The sequence below is a fragment of the Haemaphysalis longicornis genome, unplaced genomic scaffold (genome assembly GCF_048455015.1).
Source record: "Haemaphysalis longicornis isolate Haplotype H1 unplaced genomic scaffold, Haemaphysalis longicornis Haplotype H1 scaffold_1, whole genome shotgun sequence".
Lineage (NCBI taxonomy): Eukaryota > Metazoa > Arthropoda > Arachnida > Ixodida > Ixodidae > Haemaphysalis > Haemaphysalis longicornis.
The window spans coordinates 343,753,607-343,781,029 of record NW_027526203.1 but is presented as its reverse complement, the minus strand read 5'-3'; the positions used below and the strand labels follow the sequence as shown (position 1 = coordinate 343,781,029).

The following is a 27,423-nucleotide window of genomic DNA, read 5'->3' as shown; positions in this document are numbered from 1 at the left end:
TACGTACGCCCCAAAATACAACATAAACCGGGCTAGCGATATGTATACGTGCAAACACTGAGTTGTGACACGTGTGGATGATACTTGCAATAATCTCAGTTTTCGGGCGTATCCAACTTTCAAAGTGAAATGACACCAACACTTACGTATTTGCAGTTGAATATTACGCAAGCACTAAGTATTTTTCGTCATGGTGACAAACGAAGAAATAGACAAATTCAAAGGTAGCGGACAGTTCTCGATACGAAAACGTAGCTAAGGTGTAGGCTAGGTGATTTGGCCACAGTTCCGCAAAAAAAGCACCAAGGTACGATGAACGTGCAGAAAAAAATAACAACACAATAACACAGACGCTAATTCTCAACGCCTGCCGGCACCTGCTTCGTCTTTTTATCCCTCATTCCACGTACTTAGCGCTTTTTTTCCAGTCTACATAAATGTGTGTGCTAAATGTTTGGATGTTTAGACTCCTTTTGCCTCTTCGGACCTCTTGCTAGCTTCACGGTGCCCGTACTCCCTTTGGTGTACGCAACCTGATACCAAATCCTCATCCCTCCCTCATTACTACAGCTCAAATTAAAGCTCAATGTTGGAGGCGAGGACGAACTTTCTTGTGCCACCTCTCTATTAGCTTAAGTCAAAATTCTTGGCTCGCACGGGTTCCCAATCCCCACAGTGCATTACTAGACGGAAGATAGAGAGCAAGGAACCAGATTAGTCGTCTTGGTGGGTCTTTTCACGTGATTTGGAAACATGACTTTGAAGCAAGCAACTGAGTTTTCCGTTTCAACCTCCTCCTTCTACCTCAGCATCCGGTACTTTCGGTTGAACCACTATCCCGCACTGCTCCTGATTGCTACCGTGCTCAGCACTCAAATTTCTAAGCTCGATGATTTTCCGGATGTTGTCTTCATACTTTGGCCTACGCTTACGATTCAAGCTGCGAAACAAATAGCACCCAATGTTCTCTTTCTTTGTGGCCCCAAGTAGGGTATACCACGTCGCCCTTCCATAGTGCTTCGCTAATCATACCACTCGCGTAGCCCATCGACAGAGCATTCGTCCCTGAAAACTTCGTTGCGGGCCGCCGTAACGGCAGGTGTTCGTTGCCCTCAAGCCACCCTAATTCGTGCCTTTGTTGATATATTTTACGGCATGTTCGCAAAACGGAGAAAGCAATTCGAATTTGAGACGTGCGGGAACGTTTTCGCACCACCGGTGCGTTTGTCACTCGAATGGCACCAAGCACGGACTGAGCTCGTTGGGGCCAACGTAAGTTCGACGTAGTGGGTGGTCTCTAGATGCGGGGCCCTATTGCGACACTGACAGCTTCGTGCGTTGTGCGTGCTTATAAGGAAAGAACACTCTATGCGGGTCGCTTTTATGCCTAGCGATTTGCTCAACAGAACGCACTGCTGTTCTAACGTGCCTCGAGGTATAAATACTGGCGAGAAAGACTGGCACGCACAGATTGTCGCGATGCGAACAAAAATGCGCTGGAGAGGTTCTTGGCGAGTTAGTGTATTTCAGCATTGGAGTAGGCCCCGTGATGTTTTGTGGAGGCGACATTGTACCCTGATGTTCTTTTAAACCTCAGCTAAAAAGGGGAGAGCGAGTCGTCGTCCAGTGCTATGTTGGTGGCGCAGAATTGAAACTGCCAGGCTTTTTTTGTTTGTGTAGTATGGGCCTGGGGTCAGTGAAAAAATTACACCGTTCTGTATGTTTCGATCAGTTCGAACTTCCTGAAACTTTTGAATCACAGGAGTTAGTAGGTATTCAGGTGAAGGTATCCCGCTTTACGCAACGTTAACATTCAATAAACCTATCGTTCTGACACACGACCCCCTCGGGCACAACACGTTTCACATAATTGGTGCGTTTTTTAATTTTTTTTCCATGCTCAGTAACATATTACCACACTGCGACCATACTTCGTAAGGAAACTTGACTATTTTCTCTACACTTCCGTAACGTCAATGATACTTGCCTTCTTTTGTTCATGCACACACAAAAAAGAGCTCATCTCTCAATTTCCCCAACTAAAATTTTGCATGTCACGGGGATGAAAGTTTAAGACTTCACTTGGCACGGGAAAAGTGGTGTGCACAATCCTCACCCAAGTAGATTATAATTTACGCCTAACAAAATAATTAGAACATTAGCAGCTTCCTCGCCGCTTGTACAGTCTTTGCTTAGACATGGGAAACTATTGTCGCCATTCCTCCTCCTAATCTGAATATTTTTTTAAAAGTAGTGTGACATAAGAGGTCGCCAGCCAAAAAACAGCACATTCTAGCGGGAAACCCAACATCAAACTTAGAAAAGGGGAAAAAGTTAATCTTCTCCCGTTATAAATACGTCGGCACACTTTTTACATTAGTGCTTCTTTTTACGAGCCCCGAAATATTTCTTTTGTAGTTTGACTAAGCCACAACTCTTGGCTTGGGAAAACTCGCGACAGCCCCACTAACCTGTACGAATTTGCCATTTCATGTTAATCAACGTATGAACGGTCACGTCGTTCGAGGTATATTTGGTAACTTGTGGCGGGAACCTACTCCTATACGACCAAATTATTGCTTGCGTGTAATGCCCTGTAAATGCTATTTTCCGGTGATTCCTCGTCCGCACTGATACAAGGTGAAGCAATGGCTGACAGGAAAGGAAAGAAAAAAAACATCGATGGTCGCAGTGTTTTTAGTTTCAAATTCTGGTCTACTCTGTTCGGTAGATCTTTGACACCTGGTTCCCCGTCGTCATGCATCGCCAACTCGCGCACGTGGCAACCCAGGATAATTATTGCTTGTAGTTACGCAACCGGGAGATTACGGAACTTTTGTGTGTGTCTTACTCATAAATGCAAGTTTAGATTTATAATAAAAGTACGCTGTGAAATGTAGAAGACAAAAAGAAATTATCCATGATGCCTGCGAATGCACCTAGATTGCTGGCACTCTGAAACACAAAGGGATACCCAGAAAAGACCTCTTTATATAATCACCTAAAATGCTAATGGGGCATTGTGGCAGTTGCTGCCCTTTCAACATACGAAACTATCACAAAATCAAATGCTTTTCTCTTTAAGCTGCCCATAATCCACCCAACGACTACTCTCGTGACATGTGGGTTTCGCATGCGTGCTCAGTTGTTGTGACCTGTCTTGGCGGCATGGTTAGACACCTGCGACAAACCGTGTAGTTAGGTGAGCTTAAAATTAGGGCTTCATTTCACAAGTGGAATACGAAATGAGGGCGGAGCCATTTCTTTCTTTGGGCTTCCATTAAATAAGCTTACAAATATATTACACTTCAGTATAATATATACGGCAATGGTTTGTACAAATGTTTCAGTATCGTGTATGCGCAAGACGAGTTTTGTACACAGCAAGCAGTTACTCACATGAACATGATCATTTTAAGAATGAAAACGAAAAAATAGCGTGACTCCGCAACTTTACAAAAACCACCGTGTCTGGTCAACTCACACAATCGCAACGTTTAACACTGTTGCCACGGGACTATGAGCGCGTGTAGCTGCTGCGCCACATTCGGCGTCTTCCGTCGCTTACGAGCCTGGTTCTGCCGACCGGTGGTGTTCCTGGGGCGGCACTTTGGTCGACGGCAGAGCTCGGTGCGGCAAGAGCAGCATTTACAGCCTCGTGCTGCCGTCGACATGCGTTTTGCTGCTGATGACGTAACTGACGTCTGTTTGAGGTGGCCTCGAGAAGCGGAAAAGCCGGAAGAAGGTCTCCCTAATCTCCGAGCTGCACAGGCAGTAGACGTAGAAGTTCATGGCGAAGTTTGCCATTTCCATGTCGTTGGCGAAGGCCCTGAAGAGCTGGAAGCTGTAGTTGAGCTCCTTGTCGTCACTGATGAGAACGGTGAGAATGGCGGCCGGGGTCATGCAGACGCAGAACATGATCACGATGGCTGCCAGCAGGATGACGAGCCGCTGCTCCTCGAGGAACTTCCCTGAGTCTCGTGTGCTGCTGTTGACGAGCAGCTGGCGCTTGCGCATCAGCTTGCGGAAGGTGAGGATGATGGTCGTGTTGAGCACAGCGACCACGAGCACAGGCCCGACACGCACCAGCACCTCTTTGAGCAGCAGATACACCTTGAAGGCCGGGTGCTGCGACACGACGACATTGTCGCACGGCATGTACTGGGTTTTGTTCAAGTGCTCGTCCCAGAAGGGAACGGGCATCTTCTGGAAGGCGACCGGTATGTAGAGAAGTGCTGCACCCACGAAGGCGCTCAAGATGGCTAGCTTGGCACGGCGCGCGTTGTGGAACTCCCGGTAGCGCGTGGGGCGGCACACGGACCAGTAGCGGTCCATGGTAACGGCCAGCACGATGAATACGCTGCTAGCCATCAGGGCGTTGACGAGCGGCATTTCGACGTGCGCGTAGTAGAAAGCGGCCGGATAGGAGCGCGGTTGGATGCCGTGCAGGCGCAGCATGGAGAACACGGCCACCACCAGCGTCAGCAGGTCCGAGGTGGCCAGCCAGGTGAGGTAAACGAATGTGACGCCCTTAAGGTTCGGACGGGTCAACACCACCAAGTTGATGAGGTTCCCCACGATGCCCAACGCGATCACCACGAACGACACGACGCCGTACGCGATAAACTTCAGCAGCGCAATGTCCTCCTTGAGCTGTTCTACGCCTCCCCGGCTGTCGGCGGCCGCCTGCGCCTGAGGCCACTCTGTCGCCGTCGACGAGTTGCTCGTCGTTGGCGGCGCGTGGAAGTTGGGGCACACCACCATGGCCTTCTGCGAAGGAGTAAAACATCGCCGTTAGCACCGAATGCCATTCCTCTCGCAAGCAGGCACGCAGGTAGTCGGCATACGACTAAATACACCCTCATGTTCGCTCAAAGCCAGGTTCGCTTCCTCACGGTTAACTAATGGTCGATAGATATACTAATGGTCGATAGGTGGTGGTGGTGGTGGTGGTGATGATGACTAAGGAGGAGTCAAGTAACTCGAAAGCAATTGTACAGTCGGTAAAACACTTGTAGAGCAGCCATTACAACGTCAACTAGTTACAATTGAAAAGTGCCGAAACATACTCTTTACAACCATGTTGGAAACAAAAGGGGTGAGCCAAGACTTGAGAACGAATCCCGCTCGGGTGAGGCAGGATAAGGCTGGAAGTACAAAAGCCGTGTTATAGAAAAGCGTTACCGTCTGTGCGCCATGCTACGGGTATCGGTTGGGAAAGTTATACCTTCACTAGTAACAAGAAGGCAAACGTCGAGCCGTCGTGCGACCACTGGGGATGTGAGGCCGCTGCATAACCAATTTCCAGCCACGTGGCAACTGTTGCATATTCCGCGTCCCTTTTTCGGCTACTTTTCCCCGTTGCTTACCAATCCACCTGACACGATGTGTTGGCAGGCCGTTACAGCCAATGAGAATTACGATGATATGTTTCGGGTTGCACGTAGTCAATCGAATATCGATTACAGGTTCTAGCTACGCATATCTGAGGACACCGCCTCTTCCACCAACTGAGCCAAGAAATGCGTGAACGACGGCCAAGCATTTCAAGACTTAAAAGACTATCTGGCACGTATTCGTCCAAGGTGCGCTCGCAAGCCTCGTTTGGTTCATTAGCTTCAATAGGTGGGTTCAAGGGTATTTTGCTTGCTCCGCTCAACGGGCGTGCATCGGGCTCAGCATAACTTCGGGCTTTTAAATCCTTGTCCAATGCACTTCGAGGTGTGCAGTTAAACCTGGATATAACAAAGTTGACAAAAATTCACTATTTTTCGTGACATGCAGGTTTCGAGTTAATGCTCGCGTGAATGAAGTGGTAACGAAACGAAAATGCTAGACATCAGGGACGGTAAACGCACCTTCCGAGGATATGTTTCAATGGGAAAAACCGTTTGATTTCCGCCTGTTGCTTTCCCACGAGCTTAGTCACTACACGCCACTCCAAACAAGCACTGTCACTCACCCGTGTATTCGCAAACACAACTATTATGACTTTCGCTTTTGACACTTTTCGGTGCCCTAACTCATTTCAAGAACCAAAGTTGTGCAGAAAGGACGCCTTTTTCGCAAACTTGGGGCCCTTTTCCGCACTGAAAATTGTTGAGAGGGTCCTAGCTGGGATAATGCACCGGGCGGCGACGCTCGTCTTTCTCGCCGGGGAAGACGGCATTTAAAATTGCGAGCTTGCCTTGGAAAGGCGAAAATTTCCGTTTTCTGGCAGCAGAGCTCACCATTGACAAACCGACACCGCAGGTAGCAGTGGAGGCGCGCGACTACACGCCGACAGTCAGGCATAATCGACACTGCTTCTCACACACGAAAACGAATGGTATTTTGTGGTGCGGGCAAAATTCGTCAAATTAGTGCACTTAATATTCCAGCCCATTTTTCAGAAAAAGGGCATAAAACAATGGCTCATCAACGTAGCGAATTCCTTACATCAAGGTTATCGGTCACACGCCTTCGTTACGTAGAGGTCGCAAAAACATGTGCTTCAATGGGGCTGGCAATGTGGAATTGAAAAACTACGTTAAATCCAGGGATTCGTTACATTAAGGTTGGTTACATACAGCTTTAACTGTATTTGCTACACTGTGCTAGATTTAGGAGTACGCACACAGGTGTCAGAAGACACAGTTTTCTCATGGGAGCTTGCGAACTAATAAAATAAATGAATCGCAGAAACTCGATCCCCAGCGGGAGTTTTCGAATAAACGCTTAAGCCGATCTGCTATACACAGAGCCCCTTTAATTCTGGCTTTACCACTGAAAATATGCACTGCTGGGACGAGACGTTTTTCAGGCACCGTGTAAGCACTCTGATACCGAAGTAGTAAGACCTTAGAAGAATTTATTAGACACCTCCACAAAACCCGATATACAAACATTTAGAACGCTACACACCTAGCCGCTTCAAATACAGCTTCTCTGCTATACAAAAGGCCATTGCTCAAAAGCCATTTTTAGCGGCAATATAAGAACTCTGATATCAAAAATATTATGGCTCTAGGGTTTTTTATGAAAGAATTCATAAGAACTCATTCATAAGAACTCAGGATTTGCACGTGCGAACTATTTTCAGTTTCCTTGCATTCGTTTCCGGACATTTCATTTTTCAATGGATAAAAAGGGTGTTTGTTATGTTTCAAGCGTGCCGCTCTGGCATCCATAAGAACGTCCATGCTTAGCAAAAGAAAACATACATCCCGTTACAAATGGCGGGATTAGAAGGCCAGTATTTCGTCTTTGCATCTGATGGTGTGCGGCCGGTGGTGCTCTGTACATACTTTCGTACGGCGGTGTTTCTCAGCAAAGTGTAGTGCCGGACGCAGACAAGAGGACGCAGCCACGGGCGGCGAAAGCGATTGTGCGTGCGCCTTGTTCAAACCAATAATTACAGGCAGCTCATAATGGCGGAAAAGGGAGCCTATAAAATTAAGTGCCCTTCCACTCTGTGAAGAAAGAAGACCTGCAAAGCTGGACGCCGTCCACGGAGTGCACGAATCAAAACACGTTTCTTTGTAATTTGCCATTGTGCATACTTCCGAGCAAATTTGCTGAAGAAAACTTGGAAGGACTCGAGCATTAATCTAGCGCCCAAACATAGGGCTGTCTGTTTCCATCCCGCGTCGTTATGCATCTTACTCTCTGTGTAACACACTAAACCACTACGCTCGACCAAGAAGGACGTCAGATGGGCCGTTTGACGCCCATGTTTAAGCTTCCCGCCAGCACAAAGGTCATGTCATTAGTGAAGGCCTGAAGCGTATAAACCTTCTCATCTGTTAATCGTTATCAAGGTCAGAACATGTTCTGGGCTGTATTGCGGATGTCCTATCGTCTGCACGAATTATAGGGCCGCTAGTACAGCCCACTGATAAAGTGGCAGCTCCCAGGGCGAAGAAGTTAAAAAGGTCTATAGCTACTCGTGCACGCCCCCTCTTACACTTCCCATCCTTGCACGCATCAACCAGCAATCCGTCATGTGCACATGCCTAAAGTGAAAGACACTGGCGAATGTGTCGCTCTGAAAGCCATTCAAGCTAAACAAGAAATCTTGGCTCAAGTCGGCGATCCAGGCGGGCAAGTTGCTGTCTATGCTTGCGGGTCTTGTAACTATTCGGCGAGCTGGAACTTGCGGCGCCAGCGGCAGCGGCAGCGGCTATTCTTTATTGTCGCGCCCATTTGCGCTTCAATTCCCCCTCTTCTTCCTCCGACCAAATAACACGCGTCTGTTCCATAGCCAGTTAAAACCTGGAAGGACTCTAGCTTTATTCCATCGGTCAAACATGTCCGTTGCCTTCAACAGTGTCGCACGCATCTTACTGACACTGTAAAACACTGACACAAACCAAAAACGCTCGACCACGCAGGGCAATTGACAGGTTACATTGAGCCGTGTGACTTCCATGTTTGAAAATCCCATCAGCATGAAGGGCGTATCATTGGTACGGGCATGAAGTCTAGCTGCGTCTGCACCACCCCTCCTTCCACCCCCAAACCGTGCATGCATAAACCGGCAACCAGTGATTAGCCTGTGCTTAGACGCGAAATACACCAGCGAAAATGTCGTTCGGAAAGCCTTTCAATCTGAGGAACATTACAGGATGTCGCGTAGCGCAAGAGTTGCGCGTCTGATTGCCACATGCCGCGGGTTCTAGTTCGGCAGGAAAGCCCGCTTTTAGTGCTGCACGCAAGGCCCCGTATTTAGTCAGTTTTGCTCAACTGAGCATCGGCGGTTGCGGAAGCGGCGGCAGCGGCGGCCGCTCAGCTGATAAGCAGCGAGAATCGTGCGCCAGTTTCTGTCCGCGACAATCCTCGCCACTCCTCCTCGCCGCTGCCGCTGGCGCGGCGGCCCGGCGGCAGCTCCTACACGCGGGACGGGTGGCTTTCCCGCAAGACCTAGAACTCAAGATGGCGGATGGACGCGCAAATCGGCTCCCCTAGGGGAGCTATATACAGGAACTCTAATTCTGGGCTCACTCTGGCATTCCAAGCGGCCAAGTTCCTCTACACCCGTGAGTAATTCGCAACTGCTACACGAGGTGGCATTTCTGGCAGCAACGGTGGCGACACGTTTGGCGGTAGCAGCGGCGTCGTTTTGACGCCCATTCCCTCTGCAAAAATAATAATCACGCACAGCCATCAAGCATGTACAACCTTCTCCAGCGGTTGCATATCACGACCTGCCAGAACAATTCTTCTCGAGCATCCTCTTCGACATCCCGTGAGGATTATTTGGGCTCCAGCCCACTCCTCCGCGTCTGGCAAAGAAGCTGCCCACCAGCGTGCCCGAGAGTTTACCCACCGGGCAAGCCAGGAGTGCCAGGAGTTCGGCGAGCAGTGGCAGGTCTGCCCCTTCTTGTCGTTCCACGAAATCCCTCAGCATTACCATGTGGTATGAACGCTATATCCTCCTGTGCACAAAAGCCTCATTAAAGAACAAGAGCGCCACCTCCGAGGCATTCAAACAAACACATTTGCTCATCCCACTAGAGCCCACATTCTCCCCACCCTGTACTCCTCGCAATGCCGCTTCTGCGAGGCTCCGGGCACCCTCTACCATATCATGTGGGGCTGTGATAAGAACCCCCACCTACCTCCCTGCCTTTCCCCTCCCCTGAGCACTGGTAGAAAGCACTGCAAAGCTCGTACCCTGACGACCAGCTTTGGCTGGTACAGCAAGCCCAAGAAGCCGGACGGACTCAAGGGGTCCTGGAAAGAGGACTCTTCCCCAGGGCTGACAACTTTAGATACACGTTTATTCCTCCTCCTCCTCCCGCTTCTGTTGATTCTCCGCAATCATCTAGTAAAGGCGCTACTCACTGCTACCGCAGTTATCAGCAGTATGAGGAACTGAAAGAGGCAGCGGTGCTGGCGAGGGTTATAACAGTTGTGAAAAGGGGTCGGCGGTGGAGGGGAGGACCGTAGAAGCGGCGCCGAGTAAATCAGCTACACCGGAATGAAAACTTGGGGGATGAAACATATACTGCTTTGCAGTAATATAGCAGATGACGGTTGCATTCGTGGAATCATTCTGTGCAAGCGACCTTCCCTCGCCTGTTTCGCCGCTGACCACCGTGATAAGGTGCTGACCACGATCAACTTGGTGGCGACCCACCCGCCGGACGAAGCTCTCGGGATATTGTTACATGAAGAAAAGTGAAATGGCTCTGCACATACACCTACTGCTTGCTGGTAAAATATTTTTTATTTGGCTTAGCCGCTACCGCGCTAGTGTTGTTCTCGCAAGCATCGTCAAGAACAGGACTAGGATGGAACAGCGTGCTCGTACCGTCTACCTTGTGCGAAATCTCGAGTTCGCTTCCGTTGTCAGAAATGCCGTATAATATGACTGGTTCCAGTATACAGGCTACACGACGATGCTACCGCTTTTCGCATCCACTTCATTCCAGCCGTGCAGCATTTGATAATTGCAGTCACTAGAATCGGGCGTTAACAGCAATTCCACCCGGAACGAGCCCTCGATGCTTTTGACGCCCAAACCGAAACTGATGGCCCAGAAAAATACGAAGCCCAGTGCACATAACAAACGCCAAGCCTAAAGATAGGCCAAGTTTGGAAATCACGAGTCTACGTCACACAATCAGCTCAATTGTGGTTTTGCGATTGCATCGCTAGTGTCCCCTCTAGTTTTTTAGTATGGAACTCTATGATATCAAAGCCGTCTGTGTCGTCTTGGGCCGTCATTATACCGTGTGCTCGCCTTAGCTTGTCATGGCTTTGATTGAAATGTATTAGTGGCCGTATATTCGAACATAGGGCCACAAAAAGGCAAAGAATGGTGCGTTATTATATAAGAGGAAAATGAACAGGCTGTTTTAAAGGTAAGGAAAAAGGAAGTAAAGCGTATTTTTGCCGGAACGGTTGTGCCTACTTTTCTGCAGGATTTATTGTAGGGTTTAACGCGCCGACACAACGCAGGCCATGAGGCGCGCCATAGTGGAGGGCTCCAGATTAATTTTGACCACCTGGGGATCTTTATCGTGCGCCGAAATCTCGTACACACGGGCGTTTTTGATTTTCGCCTCAATCAGAAAAGCGGGCGCCGCGGCCAGGAATCGAACCCGCGTCCTCGTTCCTATTCTGCAGGCCAAGCTGACAGTTAACAACCCACTAGAGACTCGGATTTTATTAATTTTACCATTATTTCGAATAATAAAGTGTTTGAAGAGCTTAGAAATGCTTTTGAGCGTGCCTTTCAAAACGACGCCTTCGTGATGAACCAGTGCACCGACTGCACCGACCGTCAGCTACAGTTCAACAAAACTCGTTGCTGAGCGACTTGGTTCATAGTTGAACAAAAAAGAAAACGCGTCGTTAAACAGTCGTGCACAATGAGTCAATGACATGATAGGACGGATACAGGCGCCCGTAACCGTCGTGCAAATTTAAAGCGCAACAAATTTATACAAAAGACGAATGACAAGGACCGTAACCGTGGTATCTTGTGTTCGTCGAAGTACGTTTGGTTTTTTTTTCTTTCGTCCGCTACAACTTTCGCGGCGGCATATTACCCAATCAATCATACGCTCCTTGGACTCCGGCATGACCAACTTTATGTACGATCGCGCACTGCCGGCTCTTTCACCAAACACGCAGTTGCCATAGCTCACGGCTTCCACATAACAGGAAGGATTTCGGCTAACTGGTAGCTCGTAGACGTGTGAATGTATAGTGAAGAAAGCAAATTCCAAGAACCGCTTAAGAATCCAATTGTCATGCCAAGCCCAAGCCAGAAGCTGTGGTCTTCCCATAACCCACCACGACGACATGGGTTCCCAGGTGCAGTTTCCTCTATTAAACTTACTAAGAAACTCTGTGAAAATGGGCTGTCTTCTATAAAGAAGTCCTGGCTTTATCGTTCTTCGTTCTTATGTAATTTAATGGTTAGAAATGGTAAAGGCAAGCTTCGGTAGAAGCGAGCTCACTGGCGCTAGGCCTAAGCCGTACGCAGCCGTCGCAGTAACGGCCGCTGCTTGCCCTCGTCGGCGTAGTGCGCGTAAGCGCATACTTCTACGCCCGCTTACGTCGATGCGCGAGTACGTCGGTATTGCGCACCGATGTATTGGCCTTAACAAAGTAGAAATAAAGTTTGCACTTAAGTCTTCGTTTCAGGTAAGGCTGGTTCAGCTGCAAGCCACTAAAAAACTGGGGGTACTTGGACTTCTAAATTTTTCAGTCGTGTTCCGCTTTGGTCCTATAAGGCACGCAAACAATTGGCTGCACTTTGGGACTTGTACACCGAAACTAAAGGACGATGGGTGGGATTCACACTTCCTCGTCGCTCCCCGATTTCCCATTTTGCAAGAAAACGCCCAGCTAAGTACCACCACGGAGCTTGTGAATCAGCTTCGATTCCCGGCCACGGCAGCCAGTTTTACGGTGGAGGCGAAAAGCAAGAACGTCCGTGTGTCGAGATTTCGGCACACGTCAAAAACCCACAGGTGGTCAAGATTAATCCGGAGCCCTCCACTACAGCGCGCCTCAGAGCCAGGTGTAATTTCGACGCAATAAAGGGACCCTGCAACGCTTTCGATAAACGATTTCACTCTTTTCTTCGCGCCAGGCAGCACTGCGAAAGCTACAGTTATCGCCAGCACGGAGCGGCACTGCGTGATTTGTTCGTCGCACCAGATACACCTTCCCATTCTGCTTTATTTTTGTGGGTTTATTTATAAGTTGCTATCAAAAAGCGTTCATTGCAGCAACTGAAGGAAAACCGGCCAACAGTTGCTACATGGCCTCAGTGACGTAATTCGGGCCGTCGAAAAACGTCAAGACCGGGAAAGAGAGAAAAATCTTTTGAGCGAGTTTACAAGTTATCTGATGGGCATAGAGCAGTCATTTTTGGCTGAGGTACTTGCGCCTCCCTAGTCTATGTAGTGGGTAGGTTGGGTGACTACGTTCTGCAAGCATTTAGGATTTCAAAAAAAAAACTGTTAAAAAGTGTTGCAGGGTCTTTTTTAAAAACCCAAACTCTGAAACCAGATTGTGAATCAGCCGATGAAGCAGGGCACATCAAACGCTTCCACATTCAAGGGGTCATGACATTGGCATTTATATTCTGATCCACACGTGACCACATCTTCAGACGACCTTCTCTTGTGTCGTTATACAAAATTAACCGCTGAGGAAACGACGAAACGTCACCCTAGTGACCAGCCAGCTCGAACTCCACAGACTACAAACAATAGAAGTCACCGTGTGGTATACACGGCTGCAGGTGTTCTTGAGCGGTGGAAGGTCGCCGTCGTGAGAATGCCAACTCACCCGAACTTCGAGCAACATGCAGCTACACGACCGACACTTCAAATCTTACTTCAAGGCCATGCATGACACTATAAAAGCCTCAAGGAAAAACTTTATGGAGCGAACTTTCGACTCCGAAATTGTCACAGCGGGCGCTGACAGCACGCGCCCCTTCAGTTTCGTCAACACCAAGCTTCATGCAAAGAGCAAGCGTGGAAACCCGCCGATTTAAAAATTAACATTCGTGCGTTGCCTTAAAAATGTAAGGCACAAGCCAACAGAAAGTAACAAGCCGTGAATCGTATCTCCCTTTACGCTGGTCCGCTGCCGAAACATGTAGTTCCCGCTGATCGCCATGCGTAATCCACTTTTTCTTCGCTGACAACCACACAGCCGCCGCTGAGCCGCGTTCGTCACTGTTTTTTTTTTTCTTCTTTTTAGCTCCACGAAGGTGGGCCTTAAAGGAGCCATGAAGAGAAAATGCAAGTTTATTTTATTCGAAACATTTCGTGTTTTATAGTGCCCCCAGCACTTGCCCGGATACAAACGATGCTTTATTCACTGAGAAATTAATCAATTTAAGTTAAAATTTTGATTTTCCCGCTAAGTCGTTTGTTTGCGGGGTCTGCAATGACATCACAGGAACCGACCGCTCTGCAGCCTAGAATACCAGGATTCACGCGTCCGCCGTGCAGGGTAGAGACACGTATACTCTGGCGCCGCCATTTTGGGTCGCTCACTCGCCACCGAATCAAGTAATCGTGTCAAAACCGCGCTAAAATTATCGCCTCAACGAGGTTTACTGACGAAGTTTGAATCATATTATTTGTTTCGCATTGCTAGGTCTCGTGGGAAACAAAAAGAACAACGCGTTGAGCACGTTGGCCCAATTGCGGCGGCACGGGACCGTTCAAAGTGTGTCTCCATCCTGTACGGCGGTGCTTGTCTCCAGGTGCCCTACGGTGGCGTTCCCGCGTTTCTTTACGTTAACTGAACCTAGATGGCGCCACCATACCGTGGCAATCCTTTGGTTTGATTTTGACCGTATTTAAACCTGGCTTGTTTTTGTTCTGGGAGAAAATAATCGTTCCCTGAAACAGTGCTCGCTCGACAAATATGGTCACGTAAGACACCGTTGCTTGCGTCAATCGGCGAGTGTCGTCTGAGACAACCCCAAGCCCCGCAGTGCTGTGCAGCTAAACCAAGCATAGTGCGCGCAGTACCAACAGCAGTACGCATCAGTACTGCTATGTTTGCATGTGCTTTCGTAACTTCCACTGTTTCTCCCATCATTCTTATTGCTTTGTAAAGAATGTGCCCTAAATTTAAGCGCAAATCGCTCGTTCGGCTAGCTACTAAGCTCTACCTAAATTGCGTCTGCTTGTGCCGGCCTCCGCCAATCGCAGGACTGGCTCGAATGACATTATAGGTTCTGTTGCGGGAAATGGGCTTGTGGGTCGCATGGCCATTCCCTTTTTTTCCTAATTATGTAGCTTATTTGAGCGAAGTTTACGTTAAAAGTGGTGTCAGTATGATTCTAACGAGGCAATCTTTTGAATGAACCAAACTTCTGTTTTCTCTTCGTGGCTCCTTTAAGGCATATTACCCAACGTCGAAAGAGGCACGTGTAGTATGTGTGCACATATTCGACCAGCTCGGCCAGCAAGTTGAAAAAGTGCCTGCAATTTGCCAGCACAGTCTTCGCGACATTACCACAGCTCGGGATCCGTGTGCAGTCGGTTCGGTACCTGGACGCGGTCTCAAAGTTTACTGCTACTTCGACGACCCTCTTTTCCACCCGCCCTCGTCCCCTTATCCCAAGTCACCCTGCCTTCTGATCCCAACTCATTTCTTCCAACCTCAATGTATCCGCAGACTTGACACACGGGATACAATTTCCCCGTGTGTCTGCTGCCTTCCCAATAGAATTTCTTGAGCGGAGGAAGTTTCTCTCCGCAGTCTTTTTGTTAACGATGCCCTCACACCCTCAGTCACCTGGACTTGAGACCTCAAGTGTGGGGTTCCGTTGGCTGATATTAAAGCGAAACATCTGATGTGGCTATGCTGGAAACGAAGACCGCTCGATACAGTACGCTCAGAGCAGTAGCTTTATAGTTTTATAAACCAGATGAGTACAACCGCTGGGTGCATGCAGGATAAGAAGGGCTGTAAATTCTGTAGTGCCTTTTTTGCTATAAACCAGGCCAAATTCTTTCCGGAAGACCTGGCTTCCCACCATACCGCTCTTGCGTGCCTTAGTATCTTTGATTTTAGATTGTCGCTTTCTTTATTTCATTCCTACTTCCTTTTTCACTTTGAATTTTTTAAGTCCCTCTTTTTTTATATTCCGAACAGTCAAATCACGAATAAATAAAACCTTTCCAAATCAGAGACACGATTGTCGAGATGAAAGCTGGAGTTGGTGAAATAATTCCCTTCTCTCTTTGTCTAGCGTGTTTCGTACGAGAAGTTGCGTCACAACGAAGCACCAAGAAAGTTTTGCTGAAGTAGACTTTGGCCTTCCTGTTTTTCTGCTGTGTTGCCAAGCATTGTCTATGTTGAACGGATTCATTAAGTATTCACGGCCGTGGAGACTAACTTATCAAGTATTCTAAGACGATTTTGTGCTCAGTGCATTAACAGACTCCCGTTGCTTAAATGACCCTAAGTATAAATGCTAATTATCTCATCCCTATCTCGCATTTGCCTGAAAGCGAATCCACATGACCTCTTAAGTTCTTCCTTTTGCAGAAAGAAAAGCTTGGGCAAGGTAATCAGGAACCGTGGCTATACGATCCCGGAAATTTTTGAATATTCTAAGCTTTCTGAAACAGGTTTTAAGGCACATGAAGGTCAGTCGTTATCATGTGGCTTTCTTCGTTTCGTTTTCTGTGATGTTAGTACATGTGTTAGTACATGTTTGAAGTTAATACATGCGTGCTACCCTGAGGGCTTGACTTCCCTTTTCTTACTTGAATATTCATTTTCGCATTTAGTGCTGCATACGGTGGCGATAGACTAACTGGAGAAGTTGTCCCATTTTTGCAGTCGCTAGATCCCCTATCGCCGAGAGGGACCCACTAGTATACCATACCGAATTACCAATGGAGAATGTTTTTTATCATCCAGTCATTACATGTTGATCATGTTTTTTTTTCTAGACCTGGATTATGAAGCCGAAATATAATTCTATAAATGATTTTAGAAAATTTACGTTGTTCCTTCCTGTTTTGTAATCACAATCTGCACAACGAAAAACGAGAATGACAAGAACAATTCGAGAATGACTTTTCCCCAAATGAAATGAAACTGGTTGTGGATGTTGTAAGTAAAAGGTCGCACTCCTCACACACCGTAGGATCCGCATCAAAGCAGAATGTTTCCGCCACCCCCTCCAGGAGTCGCTGTAGCTCAGCGGGCTGCCTTGCGATAGCTGCATGACTTAGCCATCCTGCACTGCTTGGCTATCGCAGGGAAACTTTTGTGTACTGCAGCGTTGTTGCTGGCGAGAAATTCTGAACTCTCGGTTACTAATGAAAGCCATAATACGAACGCAACATATTTAATAAGCATTTGTTGAGCGAAAAGTTGTAAAATAATGGTTCGGCTTAGCTTAGCCAACCCTGGATATGCAAAGCGAAGGCTTGGATTAGCCTGATTAATTCTTGGTTCCATTTGTTTAACCTTTTATTTGGCTGTAACAATTATAGTATTCGTCCAAAGCCTGCCTTTGGTCCCGCTTCCAGCATTTTCCCAGCCCAAAGGCTCGCTCTTCCTCAGTCTCTGACGCTAGCATCACGCGCTTGGAACACTCGAGGGGTGATCAGACGCCGCTTGCCGCCGACGGCTCAAAGTCTCCAGCTCCGCGCAGTGCTCGGAGAAGAGAACACACCCCGGAACCACTCTCATTCATGGCCAAGCTCACATACACGCGGCGAGTCACGTGGGCAGGTGGCGAACCAGGTGTGGAGTGCGCATGCGCCAAGCCTGCACTGGCGGCGGCTAGGGAACGCGGCGCTCGGCGCAGCTCGACCCGGCGTGCCACATGATGCGCTGATAGGATACGCGCAGCTGCGGTCAATTGAAGGGCAAATTCTCCGCGACGGCGAAAGTGCTCGACGAGATTAATAAAGCTTTGCTTTAATATTGTTTTGCTGCATCGCTTGTCTAAGGAGGCGACTTCTTGTTTACGCAAGTAGCCACAACAGACATCTACTGGTTTGTTGCATCTACACCTTTATAAAATTTGTGGTATCTCACAGCACTTGTCCTTAAGCGACACAATCCTAGAAAAAATATTCACAGGCATCGCAGGACGTCCCTACATATGAAAGGAGGCCAAGAGGATAAGATGTAAGTAATTTCTGGCACACACGCATATATGCATATATCCCTCGATGAAGAAAGGTCAGCGTGTGGAAACGTTAGCACTGAACTAAGACCGCTGCTTTTCCGAACTATTGTTTTTACATACGTACACACATAATTATGAGGTTTAATGCACCGACGCTACGCAGGCGATGAGGCGTGTCGTAATGCAATGCTCCGGGTTAATTTTAACCACCTGGGGTCTGTAACGTGCGCCGAAATGTCGAAGAGACGGGCATTTTCGCTTTGCGCCTCCATCAGAAAAGCGGCCGCGCAGCCGGGAACCGAACCCGCGTCCTTAGGCTCAGCTGCACAAAGCCTTAAACACTGAGCCACCGCGGTGGGTATACATACATACATACATACATACATACATACATACATACATACATACATACATACATACATACATACATACATACATACATACATACATACATACATACATACATACATACATACATACATACATACATACATACATACATACATACATATTAGCGCATCTAATCGGAACCGAACCGGTATTTTTGCCGGAACTGAACCCGAAGCCGAACCATTATTTTCTTATTACTCTGAACTCGAACCGGTACTGAGCCAAAAAATACAATAACGGCGAAACGGCGACCGGCTCCCGAGAAGCAGTTGGACCTTCTACTGTTGAACTGGATAATTTGTTGCCAATGCCATTTAGGCTCTTCTCTTTCACACACCGTTAACTTCGTATTCTCTCACGCACTTTCTGCCTTCAGATCAATGACAATACTGTCAACGGTGTAAGGATCGACAATGAAGCCGCAAGAAGACTGCACAGCGCAACGGGAAAGGCCAACACCCAAACTGTGCATACTTGTTCCATTTAATAATTTGCTCAGAATTCTCGCCCACCTGGAAAGTGTAAATACTTGACAAGTGTGACTCGCAGGAGCCGCTCAGTGGCTCAGCCGTGGGCTGGTGACCACAAGGATGCGGATTTGATCGCTGCCGCCCACGGCCGTTATTCTAATGTAGATGAAAAACACGTTCCCACTTACCAGTGTCGGTAAGTGTAGCTACGTCATCTACAAATCCAGCCAATCTCTTTTCCCTTACTTGTAACTGCTCTCTAACCTGGTTTCTTCGCGCATGAGCGTGGTGTTGTGACGGAGGAGGTTTCTGCGTACACGGGGCCACCGCAATTTCCGGCTGCCTAGCCATACAGAGCTTCGCTTTAAAAGAATAGTTGCATCATGTGGTTTCATATTAGCTTATACATGAATAATTTTGGCTCCTTCTTCCTGCCTTTAGCCACCGAACAGACATAAAACGGAAATGTAGATCTTGCCCTACACATATTTGCCTTTGTTCGACCTTTCAGAACTAAACCTGTCTTCACTTCAAACGTAGTGAGCGGCGTGGCGCCTCGTATTTGCCAGTTTTTCAGGACGCGTATATGGAACAAGTTCACGTTTTTAACGGATCCACATAATCATAACATCCCATACATGCATACATACATACATACATACATACATACATGCATACATACATACATACATACATACATACATACATGCGTACACACACACACATACATACATACATACATACATACATACATACATGCGTACACACACACATACATACATACATACATACATACATACATACATACATACATACATACATACATACATACATACATGCGTACATACATACATACATACATACATACATGCGTACATACATGCATACATAAATACATACATACATACATACAACCATGGATACATGCATACATACATGCGTACATACATACATACATACATACATACATACATACATACATACATACATACATACATACATACATACATACATACATACATACATACATGCGTACATACATACATACATACATACATACATACATACATACATACATACATACATACATACATACATACATACATACATACATACATACATACATACGTACGTACGTACGTACGTACACGCACACATATACACTCCCACGCACTTCCTTATGTGCCAGAACACAGCTTTGTCACCTATACTAAAGATATGTCATCCATCTTCCCCTCTGCCCATTCCACGGAGCAGGAATAAGTGGCCCATTCTCAATCCCGCTTTTTAAATGCTTAAATCATGACGGCCGTTCTATTGTTGCGGGGAGGCAGCAGAAATCTTCATCATGAATGGCGCCAGTGGTATCATGTCGACGTTCGACAGGGAGTCAGGTGTGCCTTCATGAAGGGACTGCAAATTATTTTTCAGGCTGGATTCTTTTAAAGTGATACTGTAATTGATCAGCATTCTCAATTACATGATCAGATTGAATTGCAGAGCAGGGAGGTCATGTTCTGATTTCTTTTTGCCCGATTCCCACACTTTTTATTCCATGAGCACAACTAATATATAACTATGCTCAAAAGCGCCATCCCCCGATCTCCGTAAATGGTACCAAACAGTAAACTGCCTATTCCTGCACGCAGCCCAAAGCACGTCCTAAAATTCACACTGGCTGCTACAACGTCGCACAGCCGCTGGGTGTTGTAAATTATAGGGTGCTGACAAAGTCTTATCAGGATGACCACGTGGATGGTGGGGATAATGATGGACACAGCGATGATGGTGATTGAGGAAGTGCTGAGTACGACGCCATTCGTTTGGTACCATTTCCCCCAAAATAAAGAGACCTGTAAGTGCGCCTCGTTTTGTGAGTGCGTATGTATGCGCGAACGTCTGTAATCGAACGAATAACCTCCTGTATGGGTCCTACTTTAGACTTGCGAGCAGGAAGCGCCTTTAGCAGTATGAAATTGTTTTTTATAAAATTAGTAAAAATGGGGGAAAATTCGTCGTTTTATTATGCCTTCTGCCGGTAGCTATGCTCCCACTAATTGCGTCAGACACATCAGAAGGCTGGTCCAAATCCAATTCACAGGTGCGGTGAACCAGCTATATTTAAGAGCAGTAAAGAACTTGGCTATATTTAAGAGCAGTAAAAATTTGGGAACAGAGTTCCGAGGGAAATTTCCGAAACAGCTGTGAATAAAGAGCGGCGGCGTGGTGATATGACGAAAATGAATCGGCTAGCTGTAAAGATCAAAGTGCACGAAGAAAAAATGTAACTGGCACAATGCAGCAGCCGGAAATAAAGCTACTCACATAGTTCTGACATGTTGCTGCTGCCGCCGTAACTTGCTTTCATCGAGCGATAGCGAGACCATGCTATGATACACCAAATAGAAAAGACACGACGCTTGTTGCGCGTGTCCCTTGTAAACATCGTTAGTTTTCTTTGGGAACCCACTTGCTGCAAGCCCAGGGGCAACAAAGTGGTGGTGTTTTAAAGTAATTTATGTTTCTTTCCGGCGATTAAACGCTTTCTCTGGTATAATTTTGAAGTTTTCTTTGGTCAAGTAATAGCATATGATATGTTGATGAACAGTGATGGGAACGCAGGTTGACCGTTCTTTTCAATTGCTGTAATTTAAAAAGGCTTTAGTAGGGTTACCCTACAGCTCTATCTCAACGCACCAGTTCATTTCACACGATGTTGTCCGATATATTTACGTGGTGACACTTGTCGCTGAGTGACTTGTAGAAGGGGCGATACGCTATTTATTTACGCTGGTGTGCACGCATACTCTAGCACCATCCGTCGTCGCATGAAGGAACCATGCTCTCGAGATGGCGCCTTTGGTAAAGCATCATGGCGTTCCGATCAGTGGTGCGTAGCCGACGAGGACTCAGTTGCTGTTGAATCGGGGCTAATATTGGGACGCTGTTGAATTGAGGCAAAAGTTAAGGCAGTTCCACTCAAAGTAAAAGCTTTCAAGTGCGCAGCAGTGATTGGCCAGGTGGGCTGTGGCACCATTCTCCGCGCTTTCCTACCACCCCTCACTCTTTTCCCCTCCCTGTCTAACTCCTCTCTTGCTTAACTGAACAGAGGCATGTTCGATGCAATTCAATTTTCCCACCTTCACAGTACTCGCGCACCTTCCCCTGGGACTGCTCCCATCCTTTTCTTTCTCTTTTGTTTCTTGTTCTGCCTGGAACTACACGAGCGGGAGTTCTGTTCTTTTTCTTATTGTTTGCTTGGCCGCCCAGCCGGCCAACATGCGTCACCTGGTGTGGGACTGTGAAGGACGGAAGGACGCACGTGACAAACATCGCCCGTCATCCGTATCTACATACGAGGACTGGATCCGGCCAACACGCGACCACAACAGAATTCTACTCTCACTGGGGACATCTGCGTGTGAAGCCTCCATAGTGCTATGCACGTAATACCCTTCCCTTTCTCCCCTCCCACCGCAACAGGCCTAGTGCCGTCCTATTCGTAATAAATTTTACGACGACAACAACAACATCTCGCACGTGCTGAAATATCTGTGACATTTCGAACGCATTGTTTTTTTTTCTTCCGCGGCCACCTTTTTTCGCCTATTCTGGTAAAAAACAACCTAACGAGCTTCCCTAAGTAAATGAACGCGGGAAATGCCTGTTAAGTAAATATATTTTGCCTCAAACGTACCTGCAGTTTTCTTTGCGCTATATATTAGGGACATGTATGACCAATACCAGCGCTTCGAGGAGTTTCGGACGGTTCTGCCTATATAGACCTCTTCTTCAAGTATCCTCTTAACTTTTGGCCGGAAGGCTCAATCGAGGGACAAGCGAGTATCTTTTCGAAGCCTCTGTATCGGTTCGTGACGCCGCGTGACTGTTTGGGTGCGTGACGCCGCGTGACACTGTACCGCGGACGAGCTACGACGACAAGCTTGGCCCCTCAAGTTCTCCGCACCTAGGGACGCGGCTGGTTCGGGCCCCTAGGTGCGTTCGGGCCCCTAGGTGCGTAAATTTTCCTTCTCACAGATAAACGTAAATATATCTTCGACCTCGGTGATACTGTGAGGCGATGGAGGGGGGAGGGGGAAGGGCCGTCAGTGCCACCATTACTGGGTGCGTTAGGGCGGAGGAACACCTTGGAACGCTTCCCCATCTGACGCATCCGGCTTCTCGCCGAATGAACATGTCCCTAGGGTTACGGGACCAGGCACCCTAAATGGAGGCAGTGGTGCGTTGCGCCCTGCCACAAAGAGAGGCTACGTCATGTGCCATTGTCAACTCGCGGGGTCATTTCATATAATTAATGACAGAAGCTGGCCGGTGAAGGGCTTGGGTGGTCGAACTCCAAAATTGCAAGCGAAGACGACGTCGCACCATCAACAAGGCTGGCGGCGGCGAAATGCGCCTCCCTCGTCTTGTAACAGCTTCTCTGACAGGGCAGGAAGCGTCTGGACGGATGCTTGTCCTCCAGAATGGCCAACAAGTATTTAACTTCAATCCTCCCTGACAGGAACAGCACTTCATTTTGTAGTTTTTCCGACATGAAGAAATAAACGTGTTTCTGTTCCTGTTTACTTGCCACTAGAATTTGGGGCCAGAACTATAATTGGTATTAGAACTTAAAAAGGTGCACCAAAAAGAAACTCGTTACATTATCCTCTTGATTAGGCACAAGAACATAATTCGACATATGAGTATAATGGTCGAATTATGTTCGACCATGAAAAAAAGGAAGCGTCTAAATTTTGCCTTCTTGTGTAAAATATTCGCTCAATTCATGCTTTTTCTCGACATGCGTAATTGAACTCTATTGCGTCAGCATAGATGTTGTCTTTTAAGTACAGGAATGTTGATATACCTGTGAGAAATTCAAAGGTCTGTTGCATTCCACTTTTTCTACCGACCTTTGCAAATGCGAAGGACTGGTTCATGCTCTCAATACCAGTTATGATTTTTAATAAGTTAAGGGCTAGACATGAGTCACCCAAAATATTAGTTATTCCTTGCACAGTTATGGTACACCATTATAAACAACTTTTTCCATTGTATCCCTGCATTGGTAAAAGTTTTTTTTTTCTTTCGACAATAAGCCATTTTGTGTATTTTGGGGGCTGGTGGGTAAACCCACACCTCTGATGCTACTTGTAACTGTCTACTCTAGTTTACACCGGTATTGAAATAATTAAGTCTTGACTTCTCTCAGTAATTTCAGCACCTTCTATGAACTAAGCGCGAGCTGTTCTGTACACTCAGCCACATCTTGAACTGGCGTGTGCGCGCGGTGAGTTTTCAGGCGTCAGCGCCGGATGACGGAAGCCAAGTTACAAACAGGTCGAGCAACCACACTCAGCTGGGTCCATCGTCTTCTAGGCTGTTTCTTCTTAAGATCGTCATAAAACAGAATAATCTCCGCTCGCGCACGCTAGTTATTTTTTTGTCCGAATGTATCGTTTTCTGCCATACTGTATAAAAATGTTTCGCGCGCTTTTTTTCCACAATGCATGGTTATTAGCAAAAGTTTTTATTTTCCAAGGGAGTGAATACACCCAAGACAAAATATGGTCTGACTAAAAATGTGGTCATAGCTGTCACATCACGTATTGCGGAACACCACTTTTCAGTTGCCTAACGTAGCAGCGCAGAACGAGATTTTTCAAGCGAAAAAGGGTTTCGAAAATTCCCAAAGCACCTCAACTCTTATGCACGATATGCGAAAGCATTAATGTTCACTTTAACGCCGCTAAGCGCTCCTTCGAGTTTTGCAAAGCAAGTAATTTTTTTTTTTAATTTTGCTTCGGGGTATCTGCAGTGTGCTGGTGGGAATGACCACCTTCGCTGCCGCCGAGGTTGCGGTGGCCGACGATGATAGGTGCTTCAGTTTCCGTAGCAGCAAGCTATGTGCTGCCGCGCAAAGTGGCCTGGCTAGCTGATGATGGTTGCGTCACTTTTTGGGACTAGCGCGGTCCGTGCTTGTTCACGTCTCGCTTAGGTCAGGTGTCAAAGCATGGCGGCAACCAGCACCACGACTCCGATTTCTACGTGACTCTGCGCTTGCCCAGGCGTTGCCTAGCAGGCACTTTTTTGTGGTTTAGCAATGTGAAGCACGTACTACGCAACACGTCGCAGCCACTGGGAGGATTCGAAGTAGTCTTGCGGCTACACTCTAAGAAGTCCCAGAAGGTCGTCTTAACCCGAGCGCTCCATAATGACCAATCGAAGTGACCAAGTGTGCAAATCCGGCGAATGACGAAGCCCAACGTATGATTTAACTGAAAAAGTGCATGTTCGCAAGGTCAACACTAAAGGACTAAATGGCGTTTTACATGGCACAATGTCCCTGCGTAGGTGCCCTTTTCCATTTAAATTGAATGCTTGGCCGCCTCATTCGTCTAATTTGCACACTGGGCTACTTCTATTGGTAATTCTGGAGCATTGTGGCGAAGATGCCTCACGGGGACTTTTTGAGTGTACAGACGCTGGACGCTCGGCGCAATCTTTTAACAGCGGAGCTGCTGTTGCTGACCGTAATGTGTGCGGCGTCATCAGAAAACCCCGGATGATAATTACTCCTGCCGTTTACCGTGCACGTGAGCACGCGCCTCACGGGAGCGCCCGGGGTCGCCCAGGCTTGTGCGTGGCGCTCGCAAAAAAACATTCGAAGAAAACAGTTCACGTGCGCCCACGCCTCAAGGGGGGATCATAAGACAGCTAGCGTAACAGACGCGCAACCGAGTTCACGAAGCCGGTTGCCACCGGTTGTAGCTCGTCCTGACGCGTTCCATTTTGGGAGAAATGTGATAGCCCGCGGACGACACAATCTAGGCCCGCCAGTCGTGCTTGAGGACGACGACGATATAGATTGATATGACGATGACTACTACTTCCAAAGTGAAAAGCGACGACGGAACATGTAAACAAACAATTTCAAACCAGTTCAATGCGTGGTAGTGTGCCTTTCAGTGCTTATACATAGAAAGAAATCCCCCCCATCCGCCATACTTCAAGCCCTGCGCGACTTAGTGCGAGCTTCGCCAATTTTGTTTTACCCCAATATGGAGAATCATTTTTAGATGCGACTGCATCTCATTCACTCGCCTTGTCCCTCCATACGGCGTTCTCCGCACCTCCCCCTACACTATAAAAAAATAATAGTTAGCGGCGCCCGGTTTTGATCCCACGACCCTGTGGGGGGAACGCGAGGTACATGGTGCTCTTCCCACTGCGCCACAAAACCGAGACAGAATCAAATGCTACGAACGTGCCTTATATCCTTGACTCATTCAAACTACGTCAAGATGCTACTGATACAATGCATGATGGGGCAATGATTAACACTTGCAATAAAAGAAAAGAAGCTCCCACTTACAGCAACAATGATGGAGTAAAGGTCGTTGCGAGAGCGAAGCCCCAAGCATACCACTTAGAGAGATTGACCAATATTGGCCAATAAAACATAATAATAATCATAAAACATAATAATCATACGCGTTCCCGACACGTTTCACGCGATTTCAGAATCAATCCAACGGAAACACCAAGTGAACCCCACGATGCGTCGCATCTACACAGGGTTCCCCTCGCGGGGAGGTGGGCGCAATTTTTTCGTATTGGTATGAAGACAAGGGTTGGAATGCGTTCTTTCACTATCAGGGTGATAAGTGGACGTCACGCATGACTAAAAACGTTAACGAAACTTTTTATGAGGCATTTGAAGCTCACTGCACGATGTCACTTACAAATGCCGCAACAAATTCAGTGTGGCCATTTTAACTTACTGTGGGTGACTCTAGCGTGTCGGAGGCATTCTTTGGATTCAGAAAGCCTTCTTTTGATTTCTGATTCAGAATTATGGCTTGCACAGCCTCGGGCGCACTTATGACCATGCTCCACTTATCAACATGATCCACCATGATCGTCCACTTATCACCATGATTGGGTGAACTTGGAGAGAGAGAGAGAGAGAGAGAGAGAGAGAGAGAGAGAGAGAGAGAGAGAGAGAGAGAGAGAGAGAGAGAGAGAGCATATAATAACGTCAACAATTTGTGAACCACCCATGGGTGATTTGCAATAGCTACCAACGCGGGCCTTTGAGTGGAAAAGGCGAGCACTTGCGTCTATCTGAAGAGCCCGTTATTGTCACTGCAGTATTGTGGAAAGAATAATTAAAAAGAAACACGTTTTTCAAAGCACCAAAAACTCACAGGGTGTGCTACACCAACCTGAATATCGAGGAACTGGAAGCCGTATCGTTCGTCATACACCATTTCCATCGCGCTTTTGCTGTAATCCATACTGTGATCTATAACAAACATGCGATCCGGAGCGCAAATCGAGCAGCGACAAAGCCCGAGGGAGAAATACGCGCACTCTAACCACTCCTCATCGACGAAGAATCAGCACTGCACCATCTCACAAAGGAGAAGTGGCCAACAAGTTTTCCGTCATTGCCGGTGCCCACTGCGTACTTGCACTCACGCGTGTTGCGGCAGCGAGCGTCGATGCCCTCTACACACTGAGAAAAGAGAAACGAGTGCGCAGCCCGCTCGCTGGCTGCCAGGACTGCTGAGAATAGCCGGCGGGAATTCCAGCAGTAACTGCTACGTCTTCTTTTCCGAACTTCAACGACCTCCTCCTCTCCCCTTTCCTAAACATTCCAAACGTTCGAAACGCAAAGTAGGGTACCAGAAAATAAACAGGATATAATTACTTGCCTTCTGCATTTCCCGCCTTTATGCCGTCTCTCTCCACTCGGAGCGAAGCAGCTCCACCTTGGCATGCTCCTTTAATTGTTCGCTTTGTTAGATTTTAATTTTGAAATATTTTTTACTCTTTCCGTTGTGGCGGTTGCTGTGAACGGCAAGAAGCCAACGTTCCGAAACCAGGTCCCCAGAACAACACTGAGCTCTGTATTTTGGCTCTTCCGGG

The 27,423-nt window shown here is 47.4% G+C and overlaps 1 protein-coding gene across 1 annotated transcript; it reads right to left on the bottom strand.

The window, feature by feature from the left end:
* Window positions 1-3,508: 3,508 nt before the first annotated feature.
* Window positions 3,509-26,970, bottom strand: LOC144153232 (putative G-protein coupled receptor B0563.6). The gene is made up of 2 exons (XM_077684885.1): window positions 26,718-26,970; window positions 3,509-4,770 (listed from the first exon to the last, which is right to left on the bottom strand). The coding sequence occupies exons 1-2, from the start codon at window positions 26,808-26,810 to the stop codon at window positions 3,649-3,651; spliced, it is 1,215 nt and encodes a 404-aa protein (XP_077541011.1). The 5' UTR covers window positions 26,811-26,970; the 3' UTR covers window positions 3,509-3,648.
* Between the last annotated feature and the right edge of the window lie 453 nt (window positions 26,971-27,423).